Consider the following 15,988-nt stretch of genomic DNA (forward strand, 5'->3'; position numbering starts at 1 on the left):
TAATGTTGTACTCCATTTATAGTTATTATAAAATATTTGCTATATATATTCCTTGTGTACAGTATATTGTTATAGCTTATTTTATACATAATAGTTTGTACTCCTCTTAATCCCCAGTCCCTGTATTATAAAAAGAATTTTCTTGGAAATGGAAGTCATAATACTACCTTTTAAAGTTAATGTCTTTAAATTTCAGTTTTCTTATCTGTAAAATATAGAGAAAAATTATTGTTTAGTTGTTAAGTCATCTCCAACTCTTTGCGACCCCAAGGACTGTAGCCCTCGAGGCTACTTGTCCTTGGGATTTCCCAGGCAAGAATACTGAAGTTGGTTGCTGTGTCCTTCACTGGGGGATCTTCCTGACCCAGGGATTAAACCTGAGTCTCCTAAATTGGTGGGTGGATTCTTTACTGCTGAGCCACCAGGGAAGCCTGTGGAGAATGATAGTACTGTAAAAGTTGTTGTGAGTTTTCTTCACTGTTACTTTGAAGCAAATCCCACATTTTATGTCCAGTCACTTACAACTATTTTGCATTATCTCTAAAAGGTGAGAACTTATTAAAAAAAACACTATTACCTGCTATGTAACACCAAAAAAAAAAAAAAAAAAGAGGAGTAAAGAAAACCTTGAAACCAAAAAAATCAGACATTGTTCAGACTTCTGGTGCTGCTGCTGCTAAGTCACTTCAGTCGTGTCCGACTCTGTGCGACCCCATAGACAGCAGCCCACCAGGCTCCTCTGTCCCTGGGATTCTCCAGGCAAGAACACTGGAGTGGGTTGCCATTTCCTTCTCCAGTTCAGACTTCTACTTGTCTCAAAAATGTTAGAATTTTTTTTTCCTATGAGTTGCTTAGAGCAGAGTTTAACTAAGGTCTGTATGTTTTGATTGATTGATAGATATCCTGAGAGTCTTTTACCTTTATTTCTTGTAATTTATTTGTTGAAAAAGCTGGATTCTCTAGTTTCCTGTAGAAGTTTCTGGATTTTGTTGGTTGAGTTTCTCTGGTGTCATTTAATGTGTTCCTGTGTCCTTATTTTCTGTATATTAGTAGTTAAATATAGAGACTTGGTCAGATTCAAGTTAAATTTTTTTTGCAAGACAATTTCATTGTGGTGATGTGTTTTGTTTTTTGAGGCACATAATACCTGGTGGTCTCTTTGTGATGATTACAGCCATAGTGATTATTTAACATCTTTATTGAGATGTAATTTACATTACTATAAAAACACCCATTTTCATGTAAAATTCAGTGATTTTTTTTCTTTTTATTAAAATTTTTTGAGTTGTGCAATAATCATTGTTGTGGAGTTTGGGAACATTTCTGTCTCCTCAATAAGATAAACCTCATTCCCATTTATATACCTCTCAGTCCCATTCTACTGTGTAATCTTTTCTGTCTGATAGATTTTTTTTGCCTTTTCTAGATATTCCATATAAATGCCAGATGTTAAACTCGTTGCTGCTACTGCTGCTGCTAAGTTGCTTCAGTCGTGTCTGACTCTGTACGACCCCATAGATGGCAGCCCACCAGGCTCCCCCGTCCCTGGGATTCTCCAGGCAAGAACACTGGAGTGGCTTGCCATTTCCTTCTCCGATGCATGAAAGTGAAAAGTGAAAGTGAAGTCACTCAGTAGTGTCTGACTCCTAGCCACCCCATGGACTGCAGCCTACCAGGCTCCTCCATCCATGGGATTTTCCAGGCAAGAGTACTGGAGTGGGGTGCCATTTTAAATTCGTTAGGAGTTACAAAATGGTGATAGTCTATCACTCCGTATTTATTTTTAGCTATACCACCTCTAAAGAGAAACTTTCCTTCAGCTATTTGGTTATTTGGGGTTATAGTTTATATAGGAAAGACAAGATACATGTTTTAAAAAATAAGTCCATTCACTCTCATTCTCTAATGGTGCACAATGAAATGTATTTTCTTAGCTCATTATGAACTCTTAAAAATTTTTTATTTATTTATTTATTCATTTCTTGGCTGTGCTGATTTTTCATTGTTGGGGCTTTCCTCTGGTTCCAGCGAGCAGGGGCTACTCTCTAGTTGTGGTGCGAGGGTTTCTCTTGTGGTGCCTTCTTTTGTTGCGGAGATGGGCTCTAGGGCACAGGCTCAATAGTTGTGCGTGGGTTTAGTTGCTCTGCAGGATGTGGGATCTTCCCTGACCAGGGATCGAACCCATGTCTCCTACATTGGCAGGTGGATTCTTTACCACTGAGCCACCAGGGAAGACCCATTATGAACTCTTGGATTTAAATCTCTATCTGAGAAGTCATAATACATTTTAGTAATTATCCATAAAGATATTCAGATCGTATTTTGTTTGACCAGAGGGAACCTCTTCAGATTGTTCCCTGAGTTCTTTTGATAAAACATTAAGAATTGGCCTGCAATGCAGGAGACCTGGGTTCGATCCTTGGGTTAGGAAGATTCCTTGGAGGAGGGAATGGCTGCCCACTTCAGTGTTCTTGCCTGGAGACTTCCGTGGACAAGAGGAGCCTGGCGGGCTACAGTCCATGGACTCACAAAGAGTTGAATACAACTGAGACTAAGCAACTAATGCTTTGACATTAGAGCTTCTTAGCTCGGGAACCTTGTTCTAAGAGTTAAAATAATCCAATTGTCCTCTTTTTAAGCCTGATCTTTGGTGCTTGGAGGACAAAGACATTTTTTGCTTGAATTGCTTTTGTCTTGTTTTTATGTAAATATCTCACTAGGGATACCCACTTCCCCTAAAGTAGTTTTATGGTTGTGTTTGATGTGATGCCAAAAAGGAAGTGCATGAAGGGGTACTGATATAACATTAATGGGCATAGAAATGGTTTTACGCCCTATTGCAGGGGAACATCTTAAGCGTGGTTTAGAATCTAAGGTTTTGGGCCCCAGCATTTTCTTTCTTTCTTTCTTTTGGCCACATTGCATGGCTTGTGGGATCTTAGTTCCTTGACCCGGGATCAAACCTGGGCCCCCCGCAGTGAGAGTGCTGAGTCCTAACCAGTAGTCCACCAGAAAACTACCCCCAGCATTTTCTTAATAATGGTCAAATATTGGAATTTACTCCACACTCTGTCTGAACTTCTGCCATTTTCTGATGTTCTTGATTAGTTCATTTGCACGCTTTTACTTTATGCCTGTTGTATGTAGAATAAAAATGAGAAGAAATGAATTCTGCCTTTAAGAAGTGTTCACCCATATTTGTTAGGAACCTGCCACAGAGTCTATTTAAGTTTCAGAGTGATTACAGAAAATCTATTATAATTTCAGAGAAGCATCTGTCAAAGTATGGAGTAACTTGAATAAGTGGAATCTTCAGAGGTTGGTAGAGGTTCCCTGGTGGCTCAGATGGTAAAGCGTCTGCCTACAATGCGGGAGACCTGGGTTTGATCCCTGGGTTGGGAAGATCTCCTGGAGAAGGAAATGGCAACCCATTCCAGTATTCTTGCCTGGAGAATCCCACGGACGGAGGAGCATGGTAGGCTACAGTCCATGGGGTTGCAAAAGAGTCGGACACGACTGAGCGAGCTTCACAGCTTCAGAGGTTGGTTACAGACGGTTTTTCAGAAGTGTCTCAGAAATGATAGCACGTGGGAATGCCAATTTTGTTTTGATCCACATTCTTAGTTTTGCATCTGTCTAGCTATGGTGTTGATATAGTCATAGCTATATGACCATAGCTACGCATCTTCCTAGCTATCGTTATGTATGGATGTGAAAGTTGAACCATAAAGAAGGCTGAGCACCGAAGAATTGATACTTTTGAATTGTGGTGCTGGAGAAGACTCTTGAGAGTCCCTTGGACTGCAAGGAGATCAAACCAGTTAGTCCTAAAGGAAATCAACCCTGAATAGTCATTGGAAGGACTGATGCTGAAGCTGAAGCTCCAGTATGGTGAAGCTGAAGCTCCAATACTTTGGCTATCTGATGCGAAGAGCTGATTCATTGGAAAAGAAAGACTCTGATGCTGGGAAAGATTGAAGGCAAAAAGAGAAGGGGGCTGCAGAAGATAAGATGGTTAGATCACATCACTGACTCAGTGGTCATGAATCTGAGCAAACTCTGGAAGATAATGAAGGACAAGGAAGCCTGGTGTGCGGCAGTCCATGAGGTCGCAGAGTCGGGCATGACTTGGCGACTAAATAACAACAACAGCATCTTGCACGCAAAGATTCATTTTACTCTTTCTAGGAATTTTTCCTTGAATATATTCAGTGGAGCCCACTCTTATATTGTGTTGAGGATCTGTGCGTGGACTTGCTTTTTAAGTAAATACCCTTATGATAAGCTCCTTTTTGTCATTTTATAACCAGGCACATCATTTCTATAGTAATAGCATTACTCTTAAAACTGAACCAGGTTGAGTTTATCTTGTTGCCTCCCCAGTTTCCTCCCAGAATATACATTGTAAATAATGTTGCTTCTGGTTGAATTATTTACACCTCTATCTTCTCTGTTTTTATTGTTGAATTGCTGCTTAGCTTCTTATTATATGGTGAAAAGTAGACATTAATAACTCAAATTCTGATTTTCATTGTAGTTGCTCAGATTAGCCCTTGGGATTGGTTTTTACAACTTAGATCTCTCACTTCTGGATCTTTTGGCCTCTGGTTGTATTTGACTTTTTTTGATGGGGAAAAAGAATTTCCTTTTTTGGGGATTGGAGTGGCTATTCCCATGATCATATTCATCACAGTGTTAAGACTTCAGCGTAAGTGTTCAGGTCCACATTTTTTCAGGCTTTCAGAGATCGTGGTACATTTAAACTTCCTGAAGTGATTCCTTTAGAAATGTTTCCATGATTTGGTCTGTGTGCGGAGTGATCAGAGTGATGTGAAAGTCTTGTATAAGGACATATTTGTATTCATAGGGGATTATTTTAATCTTCAGTTAGTCTGGAGAGGGCTCAAAAACTGGATTAGGGTAATAGCTTCATTTCTGTGCTAAAGGGCAGCTTAGGCAAAAGTTTTTTCATGTTTAAGTAATTTTATTTATTTTCTTCAAGTTTAAGAACTGAGGAACGGAGCCAAAGTCTGTGTTTGTGTGTGTCTCTCCATTGTATAAATGGGAGAATAAATACAGTAGTCGTAATGTTTTAGTTTAAGCTGATGATGTGATGGTATTGTTTCGATGTCTTTGTTTTGTTAACATCTTAATGCCAGTGTGTAAATTAATGTGATTTCAAAATATGTTTTTGAATGTAGATCAGATCAGCCATTGATTTGCCCTCCAACGGAGTCTGCTGAAAGCCCCTTCAAATTTCTTCAGGATGCCTGCGGCACTTGTGGAGAACAGCCAGGTAATCTGTGAAGTCTGGGCCAGCAATCTGGAAGAAGAGATGAGGAAGATCCGAGAAATTGTGCTCAGTTACAGTTATATTGCCATGGTAAGGAGCTCTACTCTCTTTGACTCACCTTCTGAAACGGGCTTAGGGAATATTTATTATGAGATTTTGAAAGAAATGATTACACTAAAGCCATGGTAAATTTAACATGCTGGCAGGTTATGTTGCTTTTATGAAACATCAAGGTAGCCTGTGTGTCTGAGAAGGATGTAACGTGCAGGATCTTAGATTATTGATGATGTTACTCTGTCTTTAAATAGAAGTTGTCTCAGCCCATAGGACACATGTGTTCCACAGGTATGGTGACTTGGACAGTGTCGCAGCACTTTTTAAAAAGTAGTTGGCAGCATTTAAAAGTCAAGAGATCTTACTCAAATTCCAGATTTCTGGTATATCTGGAAAAAATGGGCACCATAGGGTCCACTTTCCTGTCCGGTGTTGAGTAGCTGGAGGGAGACATGTGTCCTAGTGAAATCAAGGCCCTCTTTTAGGGGAGGTGCGTACTCTTTAGTTTGCTCCAGTCTCCAATACTCATAACCCTTTTCATATTTTGTGTGCTTTACTCCTTTACTTTAACTGCCTGGAGTTTGTGACTCCTGCTGTGGAGAGTATAGAATTACGCCTTCAGGCTGGTATTCAGAACTCTCTCTCTGATCTTGTTCCAGGCTTTTTACTTTAAGCCAAGCTTGGGGCTCTTGATTATTATTTTCTAATGGCTGTCTCATGTTCCTGTATTTGTGTTTATTCATAAGAGTTCTGTTCTCAACCTCAACTGTTCCTAGTTAATTGTATATGAACCTAGAATGGTGGTGTTTTTTTTTTTTTTGCTACCCTGCATGTCTTGTAGGATCTTAGTTTGCCAACCAGTGAAAGTGCTGAGTCCTAACCATTGTACCACCAGGGAATTCCCAAACTGAGAATGTTCTTAATGGACCCAGAGTTAGTCAACTACTTCTGTTCGCGTTCTGCTTAGATCTCCAAGCTGTTGTGTAAAGCTTCATGATTCCAGTGCTCCTTCAGCAGATTAATGAAATCAGTATTTTAAGGTGAATTTTTGTGCCTGAGCTTGGGGTTTGTCGTATAGCTTTTATAAATGGAGACAAAAATTTTTTTATGAATGATCAAGTCGGCATCCAGTGGTTTGTGAAACCTTATGACAAGAGACTTTTTCCTTTCCTAGGACACAGAATTTCCAGGTGTTGTGGTACGACCCATTGGTGAATTTCGTAGTTCTATAGATTACCAGTATCAGCTTTTACGGTGCAATGTTGACCTTTTAAAAATCATCCAGCTGGGCCTTACATTCACAAATGAGAAGGGAGAATATCCTTCTGGAATCAACACCTGGCAGTTCAACTTCAAATTCAACCTTACGTAAGTGTCTGAGACACTTCTCAGTGTTATTCTTAGACTTTCTACATTTGTGCAGACTGTGACTTTAACTGATTTTATTAATTTTTAAGTTTTGTTTCCCTCAAACCCAAGTAGGGGGTGGACAGAGTAGTCAGTCAGAAGATGGAGTAACAAATATCAGAAAGAAAAGCCTCCCTTAAAGAACTCTTGCAAGTTGACAATAAAAAGCTCAGTTAAAAATAGGTGTAAGATTTGAATATATATTTTTCCAAAGAAGATTTAAAGATGGCCAATAAGCTTGTGAAAAGATGGCCACCATCCTTAGTCATTAGAGAAATGCAAATCTCAACCAACAGTAAATAAACTACTTCATACCCATTAGGCAGCTATAATCAAGAAGACATAATAGCAAATGCTGATGAGGGTGTGGAGAAATTAGAACTCTCATATATTGCTATTGGAAACATAAAATGGTGCAGCCTCTTTGGAAAACAGGCAGTTTCTCAAAAGGTGAAACATGGCGTTACCGTATGACCCAGCAATTGCACCTAAAAGATGAAATCATACATCAGTGTAAAAACCTGTGAGTGTTCATAGCAGCATTATTTATAAAGGCCACAATGTAGAAACAGTCAGTCCAAATGTCTGTGATCTGAGGAATGGCTGTATATGGTATCTCCATGCCATGGAATGTTACTGGACTGTCCAGAGAGATGAAGTACTGACATGTGCTATACATGCATGAGCTTTGACAACATCATGCTAACGGAAAGAAGCCAGACACGAAAGATCACATATCCTATGATTCTGTTTACTTGAAATGTCCAAAATAGGTCCTTGAGAAAAGAGTGGTAATTGTCCAGGGTGGATAGCGGGGAGGTAATGGGGAGTGAGTGCTTAATGGGTATGGGTTTCTTTTAGAGGTGATGAGGTGGCACATGATTGATAGTGGTTATACAACTCTGTGAATATACTATTGAATTGCACACTTTACATGAGGGCATTGTTCACTATGTGAATTATATCTTAGTAGGGCTGTGTAAAATGTAAAAGGGAAATCAGTTCCCCAATTAGGAGATCAGGGTTCTAATTGCAGTTCTGCCATATCTTAGCTGGGCAAATCTGGGTCAGTTATTTTACCTTCTATAATTCAGTTTCCTGTCTGTAAATAGTGTTACTACTGTCTTTCATAATAGAAATGAAGTGTAGAGAGTATGCTAATCAAGGGTGATTGAAACTGAAGCCTATCTGATAGTGGGCAGATTTTTATGCACTTTAGAAATAAGCTGTGGTAAAAACCACACAACATGAAATTTACCATCTTAACCATATTTAAGTATACAGTTGTAATGTTAAGTGTATTTGCGTTGTGGTGAGGCACACCTCCAGAACTTTTTCATCTTGCAAATCTGAAACTGTATCCGTTGAACAACAGCTCACCTTTTTCCTTTCCCCCAGCTCTTGGTAACCATCATTCTCCTTTGTTTCTATGAATTTGACTACTTTAGATATTTCATATAAGTGGAATCATACAGTATTTGTCTTTTTGTGACTGGCTTATTTTACTTAGCATAATGGTGCTGGAGAAGACTCTTGAGAGTCCCTTGGACAGCAAGGAGATCAAACCAGTCAATCCTAAAGGAAATCAACCCTGAATATTCATTGGAAGGACTGATGCTGAAGCTGAAGCTCCAATATTTTGGCCACCTGATGTGAAGACCCGACTCATTGGAAAAGACCCTGATGCTGGGAAAGATTGAAGGCAAAAGGAGAAGAGGGCGGCAGAGGATGAGATGGTTAGATAGCATCACTGACTCAATGGATATGAATCTGAGCAAACTCCGGGAGATAGTGAAGGACAGGGAAGCCTTGTGTGCTCCAGTCCATGGGGTCGCAGAGTTGGACACCAGTTAGCGACCGAGCAGCAACAACAAATGTCCTTAAGGGCCGTCCATGTTGTCATATGTGGCAGAATTGCCTCCCTTAGCTGAGTGATAGTCCGCTGTGTGTATGTGCTGTGTATTGTTCATCTGCTCATCCATTGATGGACCTTTGGGTTGTTTGCATGTCTTGGCTGTTGGGAATAGTGGTGCTGTGAACATGGATGTGCAGAGATCTATCACCTTGAGATACTGATTTTCTTTCCTTCGTATATATACCTAGAAGTGGCATTGCTGGATCACATCATAGTTCTTCTTCGAAGTTTTTGAGGAGGATGTAATTTTTAAGGGGAAAATTTGGGGAGATCATTGTTTTGCTCATTGAATGAGGTGGTGTTAGTGTATTTCCTGTTGGGCCCCAGTTCTTGAAAACTGCTTTGTTTAATTGGGACCAGGAGCATCTGATAGGTCAGAAATAATTTTTTGATTATTGTTCTGGAGTTTTCTTTGAGGTTCAGAGAATAATTTTAGGAGATGATCTGGATCTTTCCTTTAACTGTAGTTATTGAGTCCTTAGCCAAAGCCTGTTATTTGTACAGTGATGACAGTTTAGTACACAGGAAAAATAAGGGTTATATTTATTGCATGATTGGTGTTTGTATTTAAAATAGTGTTTATTTTAGTAAGAACAAGATTGTGATTCAGCATTGGTTTCAGTTTAGTGGAAAAAAATTGAGATTGTGGTGTTTTGGTTTCTAGCGTTCTGTCCTAAGTTTATGTGAAAAACAAAAGGCAAGCAGTGAAATCTAGTGGAAAAGGAGGAGAACACAAACCTTCATTTCTGTTATGTGGTATTATAAATATTCCTGTGTTTAGATTAATGGATCTTTACAGTGGAATACTATTTCAGAGCCACAAAGAATGTGTTATATCTGTGAGTGTTGGTCTGGAAAGATAGTCTGTGATATGTAGATACAGGGATGGAGGTGTGTCTGTGGGTAGAGAAAACAGGGTATGTAAACTGAGATGAGGGCTTCCCTCATAGCTCAGTCGGTAAAGACTCCCTGTAATGCGGAGACCCAGGTTCGATTCCTGGGTCGGGAAGATATTCTGGAGAAGGAAATGGCAACCCACTCCCGTATTCTTGCCTGGAGAATCCTATGGACAGAGGAGCCTGGCAGGCTACAGTCTGTGGGGTCGCAGGAGTCAGACACGACTTAGCGACTAAACCAACCAACCAACCAAACTGAGATGAAAGAATTAAAACAGTCATTTCTATGTGGTAGCATTATAATAAAGTTATTTTTTCCACTTTCTGTTATTTTTAAATTTTTGCATTGATTGACTCTGCTTTTCTTTAAATGAGAAAATGTGGATCTTTCATAATGAATACACTTATTTTGCAGGGGAAAAAATCCCATTTTTCTTTCTGTTACAGATAAGATTACTTTGTTTGCTAGAATACTGGAAGGAATGAGTTGATTTATTCTTAAAGTATGAAAGCAATTCAAGAATACTTGTTCTGTGATTTATATAGTGATGGTAATATTGTTGCCCACTCCTTTTACTATGCTAGGAGCTAAGAAATGAATGCCTTCTTTTTTAGAGAGGACATGTACTCCCAGGATTCCATAGATCTCCTCGCTAACTCAGGACTGCAGTTTCAGAAGCATGAAGAGGAAGGGATTGACACACTGCACTTTGCAGAGCTGCTTATGACATCTGGGGTGGTTCTCTGTGACAACGTCAAATGGCTCTCATTTCACAGGTCAGTCTCAGTGTTTCTCTTTTGCTTTGGGAGCAGGCAGTCGAATTCTTACATTACTTTTGCAGTCCTCTTGGCACTCTTATTGTTCACTAGCAGTTATAAAGTTGAAATGATAACTATTGCTCACATTTCAGTTTTTCAAAAAACACTTTGGAGCTCATGCTGGTTTATTTCACACAGTATTAGGCTGTGTCCTGTGGCTGTCAGGGGGTATATGCCAAGTGGAAAGATGGAGGGTGGGAAAGATAGAAGACTTGGTCACCTTTTCTTGTCATTTAAATGGCTGACCTGGAGTTTCCTGGGTACTCAAAAACCACATTCTCCTTGAGAGGTATTTTTTTTTTTTTCTGCCACACTGCGTTGCTTGTGGGATCTCAGTCCCCAACCAAGGATTGAACCCAGGCCACAGTGAAAGCTGCTAACCGCCAGACCACTAAGGAACTCTCTACTTTTCACTGCTTTTAAATTTTTGATGTGTAAAACCCACATTGATAAACCCTTGGATTCACTTACATATATCCCATATTAATCTGTTAGGTTGTCATTTAATGGAAAGTTCAGAGTATAGGATAAACTCGAGTCCTTTGGAAAACTGAAGTTCCTAACATGAGGTAGCACCATAAACTCTGAGAAATGGGCAGTTGAATGCTGGGGTCTGATAACTGCTGATAACTCTTTTACCTTACTGCCTCATTCTCTCCTTATAGTGGCTATGATTTCGGCTACATGGTAAAGTTGCTAACAGATTCTCGTTTGCCAGAAGAAGAACATGAATTCTTTCATATTCTGAATCTTTTCTTCCCATCCATTTATGATGTCAAATACCTGATGAAGAGTTGTAAAAATCTTAAGGTACACAGTATTTTTCTTAATATATAGTAACAACAAGAAAAAGATAAAAATGTAGATTTGTCATTTTGCTTTATGGCAGTTTGTTGAGCGTGTGTCCTTGAAATCCTGCCGGGTGCCAGTCTGGTGCTAGACAGGGTGCACGTAGAGTAGACTGGCACAGGGATTTGCGTGGTAACTGTCTTTGACCTGGGCATGCACGGAGCCTTCTACTTCTCTCACCCTAAGGCAGGCGTTCCTCACTTAGGGCCCACGAACCTAGTGAAACAGCTGGAGACGTGAGGTATGTGTACAGTTTGTTAGCGATAGGGTTTGCAGTGTTCCAGACTCTCAGAGGAGTTTTAGCTCTAAACAATTTAAGAACTCTCTCCCCTAAAAATTGCTAATCTAAGAGGCTTCCATCTAGAATGGCACTGGCATTTACTCTTTCCCCAACCTTGTTTTCCAGCAGTGAGGACTTTCAGTGGCAGAGGCCTGACAAGATTAATACAGAAAAGAAAGGAGTGAAAAGTGGTGCGACATAAGACAGTGTATCATTTGGAGGGTTAAAAAATGGGATAGTCTGGGGTGAGGCCTGTTAAGTAAATAGTTGACATAGTTGACTCCAGTAGAGCAGACAGACAGAGTTGACAGACATAGGTGACTCCAGTAGAGAAGTTGGGTCTGTAGTATTATATGTGTTTTCCTTCCATCTCCAGGGAGGTCTTCAGGAAGTTGCTGATCAGTTGGATTTGCAGAGAATTGGAAGGCAGCACCAGGCAGGCTCAGACTCACTGTTGACGGGAATGGCATTCTTCAGGATGAAAGAGGTAAGGCAAAAGGCTTTTTGGAAATCTATAGTGTCTCTTGGAAGTTGATGGCCACCTTGAAAGCAGGATTTTTTTTTTGGTGTGTGTTTGTTATGCATATGTTAAACACACTGATTTGAGAGGCAAAGAAGCATTTTGAAATGGAGGTTACTCAGCATGCTCAAGTCTAGAAGTGTACTTAGTGTTCCTTGCAGTGCTCATCCTTGCAAGTATTTGCTTTTCTTCTGATTTCTGTAATGTGAACACATTTGTTAAACCACTCACTCATTTTATGCTGAGTTCTATTAATTATCAAATGTCCCAATCTGATGTCATACTCAGTGGTGAGAAGCTGAAAGCTTTTCCTCTACGATGAGGAACAAGACAAGGATACCCACTCTTGCCAGCTTTTATTCAACATGGTTTTGGAAGTCCTAGCTGGAGCAGTTAGGCAAGAAAAAGAAATTCAAGGCATTCAAATCAGAAAGGAGGCAAACTGTCAGTATTTGCAGATGACATACTATATATAGGAAACCACAAAGACTCTTATCAAAAAACTTTCAGAACTAATAGATGAATCCAGTAAAATTGCAGGATAAAAAAATTAATATAAAAATCTTTTGTGTCTATACGTTGATAGTGAACTATCAGAAAGAGAAATTATGAAAACAGTCTCATTTACATCAAAAAGAATAAAATGACCTTGGAATAAATTTTACCAAGGAGATGAAAGACCTGTACACTGAAAACTGTGAGACACTAATGAAAGAAACTGAAGACATAAGTCAATGGAAAGATATTCTGGGCTCATGGATTGGAAGAATTAATATTGTTAATTCATACTACCCAAAGCAGTCTACAGAGTGAATGTAATCCTGATCAAAATTCTAGTGGGGTATTTTTTCACAGAAATAGCACAAATAATCCTAATATTTGTATGGAAGCATAAAAGACCCCCAATAGCTAAAGCCATCTTGAGAAAGAAGAACAAAGCTGGCAACATCATGCTCCCAGTTTTGCCCTTTGGGGCACCCTTGGCAGGGTCTGGAGACATTTTCGGCTCTCATAACCTGGGGAGTGGGGTTATGCTGCTGAATATCCCACAGTGCTACCGTACACTGGACCACCTCCTCAACCTCCAGCAGAGCGTTCTCCTGCCCAGGAGTGCCCAGAAGGGTGACACACCTTGCTGTGTGTGCTTCATGTCCATTTTTGTAACAATCTATTACTGTGTTACCCATTTTATGGACCGGAATCTGTGCCTTAAGGAGCATTGAAGTGACTTTACCACAGTGAGTCAGTCTGAGGCTAGAGCTCAAGCTTTTAACCGTTGTGCTACCTGTTAAAGAGAAGGGATGAGATAGAGGCCGTTGTACTAAAAGCAACAACAGCAGCAGAGGGATCTTGGCAGTGAAAACTCATGGAAAGATCAGTAGAAGTCTGTTTTGAAAGGGGAACCTGTATAGAGAGAAAGGAACATGAAACGACTCTGCAGAGGAGAGGTTTGGAGCCTTTCTTTATGAAGTTAGCTTCTAGTTGGCTAGATGTTCAAGGCCTTAAGAAAGCTGGGAGGTGCTGATGTGATAGTGTTGCGGCTTGGCCTGATTCTTGGCCTGACTCTTGGCGTGGTTCTCACCAGGGGTTCTCTGTCCTGTTCTGCAGTTGTTTTTTGAGGACAGTATTGATGATGCCAAGTACTGTGGGCGGCTCTATGGCCTAGGCACGGGAGTGGCCCAGAAGCAGAATGAGGATGTGGACTCTGCCCAGGAGAAGATGAGCATCCTGGCGATCATCAACAACATGCAGCAGTGATGGCGGCGAGGCTCTGCAGGCTGGCCCGGCTCCAGAGTGGTGCTTCCTGTGCTGACCGTGTATACTCACCTTCCTCCCCAAGAGAAGACGCTTTTTTGAGCAAACTGTACCTACCATCTGCATTTACAGACAGACTTTTGTTTTACTGAAGACAAAAGATGACTTTATTTTAGATCCAGAAGAAGTTTGCTCTGAATTTGTAACGTCTTCCCTATTCCTCATCCCTAAGCCTCTCTTCTCCAGTTATCTCCTGCCACCAGCATCCATGGCTCCTTTGACACCTTTTAAAATCCAGGACAAGTTGGAAACAAACTAGTAAAATGTATATAACTCTTACCTGTTGTCATTCTTTTTCTTTTAAATTTGTTGCTAATCTCTGAGGATGAAGACTTCTTGCTGTGAACCTCAGCTGAGCTGAGGGCTTCGAGCAAAAGTGGAACCAAGCGATGGGCTTGTGAAGTGGGTTATAGATGTTGAGCCTTTTCCTTTCTTTCCTTTCTTTTGTTTATTTTGACTTTTCTCAAGGACATTTGCTTTCCTCACACTTTGCTGGTCTTATATATTATTATGTGGAAATGAATTAGTGCTGAGAAGACCAGATAATGAAAATGTTCCTTAAAAACAAATTTCTACTGCATCTGTCTACGCATTATGTACAAGGAACTCCAGAATGGGTATTAAGTTAACCACTTAAATGTCTTCAAGTCTGTTCCATTGTGCCACTGAGATTAGCTGTGACATATGCATCATTTGAAATCATTTTAAGTTTTCATTTCATAAAATATCTTGGAAATTACTGAGAGCAGGTTTTGGGTCGTAAGTCTGTTATATTTTCAGTAATGTGATTTCAGATGGTTGTCTCTGTTCTCCCACCTCTCTTCTCTGTTTTCTGTGCTTTTCCTTTTCAGCAAACTGAGAAGTTAGGGACATGGATTAATGTGAGTATAAGGAAGGTGAGTCTTTTAAAAAAGTCACAGTGGTTACATGTAAACAGGGCAGTAAGGAATTTGGTTTATAGGGTTCTCTTGGAGTAGTATCCCATGCACAACTGGGGTAAGGAAGCTCAGGATTGTGAAATTTTTTTTTAACTAGTCATTTAAAAAGTATGCTGTATTTTTTTTTTTTTTTGAATGACTACAGTATGGACAATTTCAAAAACCAAAAACTCCTTTGGAATAGTGGAAATGAAAACTGGTAACTCACTGAAGTGGATGAATAGTCTTGCATTTTAAAAGCTTATGGAAAACTCAATTTGAAATGATTAAAAAATGTCAAGTATTATAAGCTGGTATTTAAGATGCTTGTAAATATTATTTATGTTTTTAATTTTGTAAAATAAAGATTTCTTTTTAACCACTGGCATGAAGGTTTGGTCTTTCGAAACTCTGAATTGCTGGCTCTAGAAGATGGTTGTTGACATGGGTGCAACTTGCCTCCATTTTCCACAAGTTGGCTTGCATACAAAATGTCTCATTCTGTAGAAAGCTCTTAATGAGCAACTGTGTAAATGGAATTGTCTCTTTACTTCCTATGCTCTGCTGATTATTGGGCCTTACTTGGAAATTGGTTTTAATTCTGTTTCCTGGTGCTATTCCATTATATGTGGTGGATTCGCTTATTAATTACTGGACTTTTAGACAAATTGAAGTTCTAGATTTGGTTCAGGACTTTGTTTCCAGTCCTTCCTTTTGGCCCAACAATATGGGGCTGTAATAAGTCTCCCAAGTGGTCTAGTGGTAAAGAATCTGCCTGCCAATGTGGGAGACATAAGAGATGCTAGTTCAATCCCTGGGTGGGGACGATTCTCTGGAGTAGGAAATGGCAACCCATTCCAGTATTCTTGCCTGGGAAATCCCATGGACAGAGGAGCCTGGCGGGCTACAGTCCATGGGGTTGTAAACAGTTGGACACAGTAAGTCAGGTACAAGAGCAGAGCTAGAATTTTGACTGCAATATATATTTATCGTTGTAATTGTGGTAAAGCAGCTTCAGTCAGTGGTTCTGAATCAAGGTGCTTTGGCATACTGGTGACTATGAGCCCTACACAGATGTCCTAAAAAATTTGGATTAAAATAGGCATTTAGTTACTTCTTGGCCTTTTGACTAAGATCAAGTATAAAATAGGCATTTATGTTTGCCACAGTTAAGGACAGGTTTACTGACATGGGGGTGTACACGCTGCATAGAGATAACTTTA

At 39.9% G+C, this 15,988-nt stretch overlaps 1 protein-coding gene across 5 annotated transcripts in view; it reads left to right on the forward strand.

Moving 5' to 3' along the window:
- Positions 1-15,151, forward strand: part of CNOT8 (CCR4-NOT transcription complex subunit 8) — an 18,608-nt gene extending 3,457 nt beyond the window's left edge. For 2 of the 5 annotated variants that reach the window (XM_060415948.1, XM_060415947.1), the window contains exons 2-7: positions 5,202-5,383; positions 6,522-6,715; positions 10,181-10,342; positions 11,050-11,194; positions 11,890-12,000; positions 13,619-15,151. In XM_060415948.1, coding sequence (XP_060271931.1) covers positions 5,267-5,383; positions 6,522-6,715; positions 10,181-10,342; positions 11,050-11,194; positions 11,890-12,000; positions 13,619-13,699 — 810 coding nt within the window. In that variant the 5' untranslated portion in view covers positions 5,202-5,266 and the 3' untranslated portion in view covers positions 13,700-15,151. Of the gene's footprint in view, positions 1-3,267; positions 3,542-5,201; positions 5,384-6,521; positions 6,716-10,180; positions 10,343-11,049; positions 11,195-11,889; positions 12,001-13,618 lie in introns of all 5 variants that reach the window. The other 3 variants (XM_012178847.4, XM_004009006.5, XM_060415946.1) reach the window with 2 other exon arrangements.
- The last annotated feature ends 837 nt before the right edge of the window (positions 15,152-15,988 follow it).

This window comes from Ovis aries, chromosome 5, assembly GCF_016772045.2.
Source record: "Ovis aries strain OAR_USU_Benz2616 breed Rambouillet chromosome 5, ARS-UI_Ramb_v3.0, whole genome shotgun sequence".
Lineage (NCBI taxonomy): Eukaryota > Metazoa > Chordata > Mammalia > Artiodactyla > Bovidae > Ovis > Ovis aries.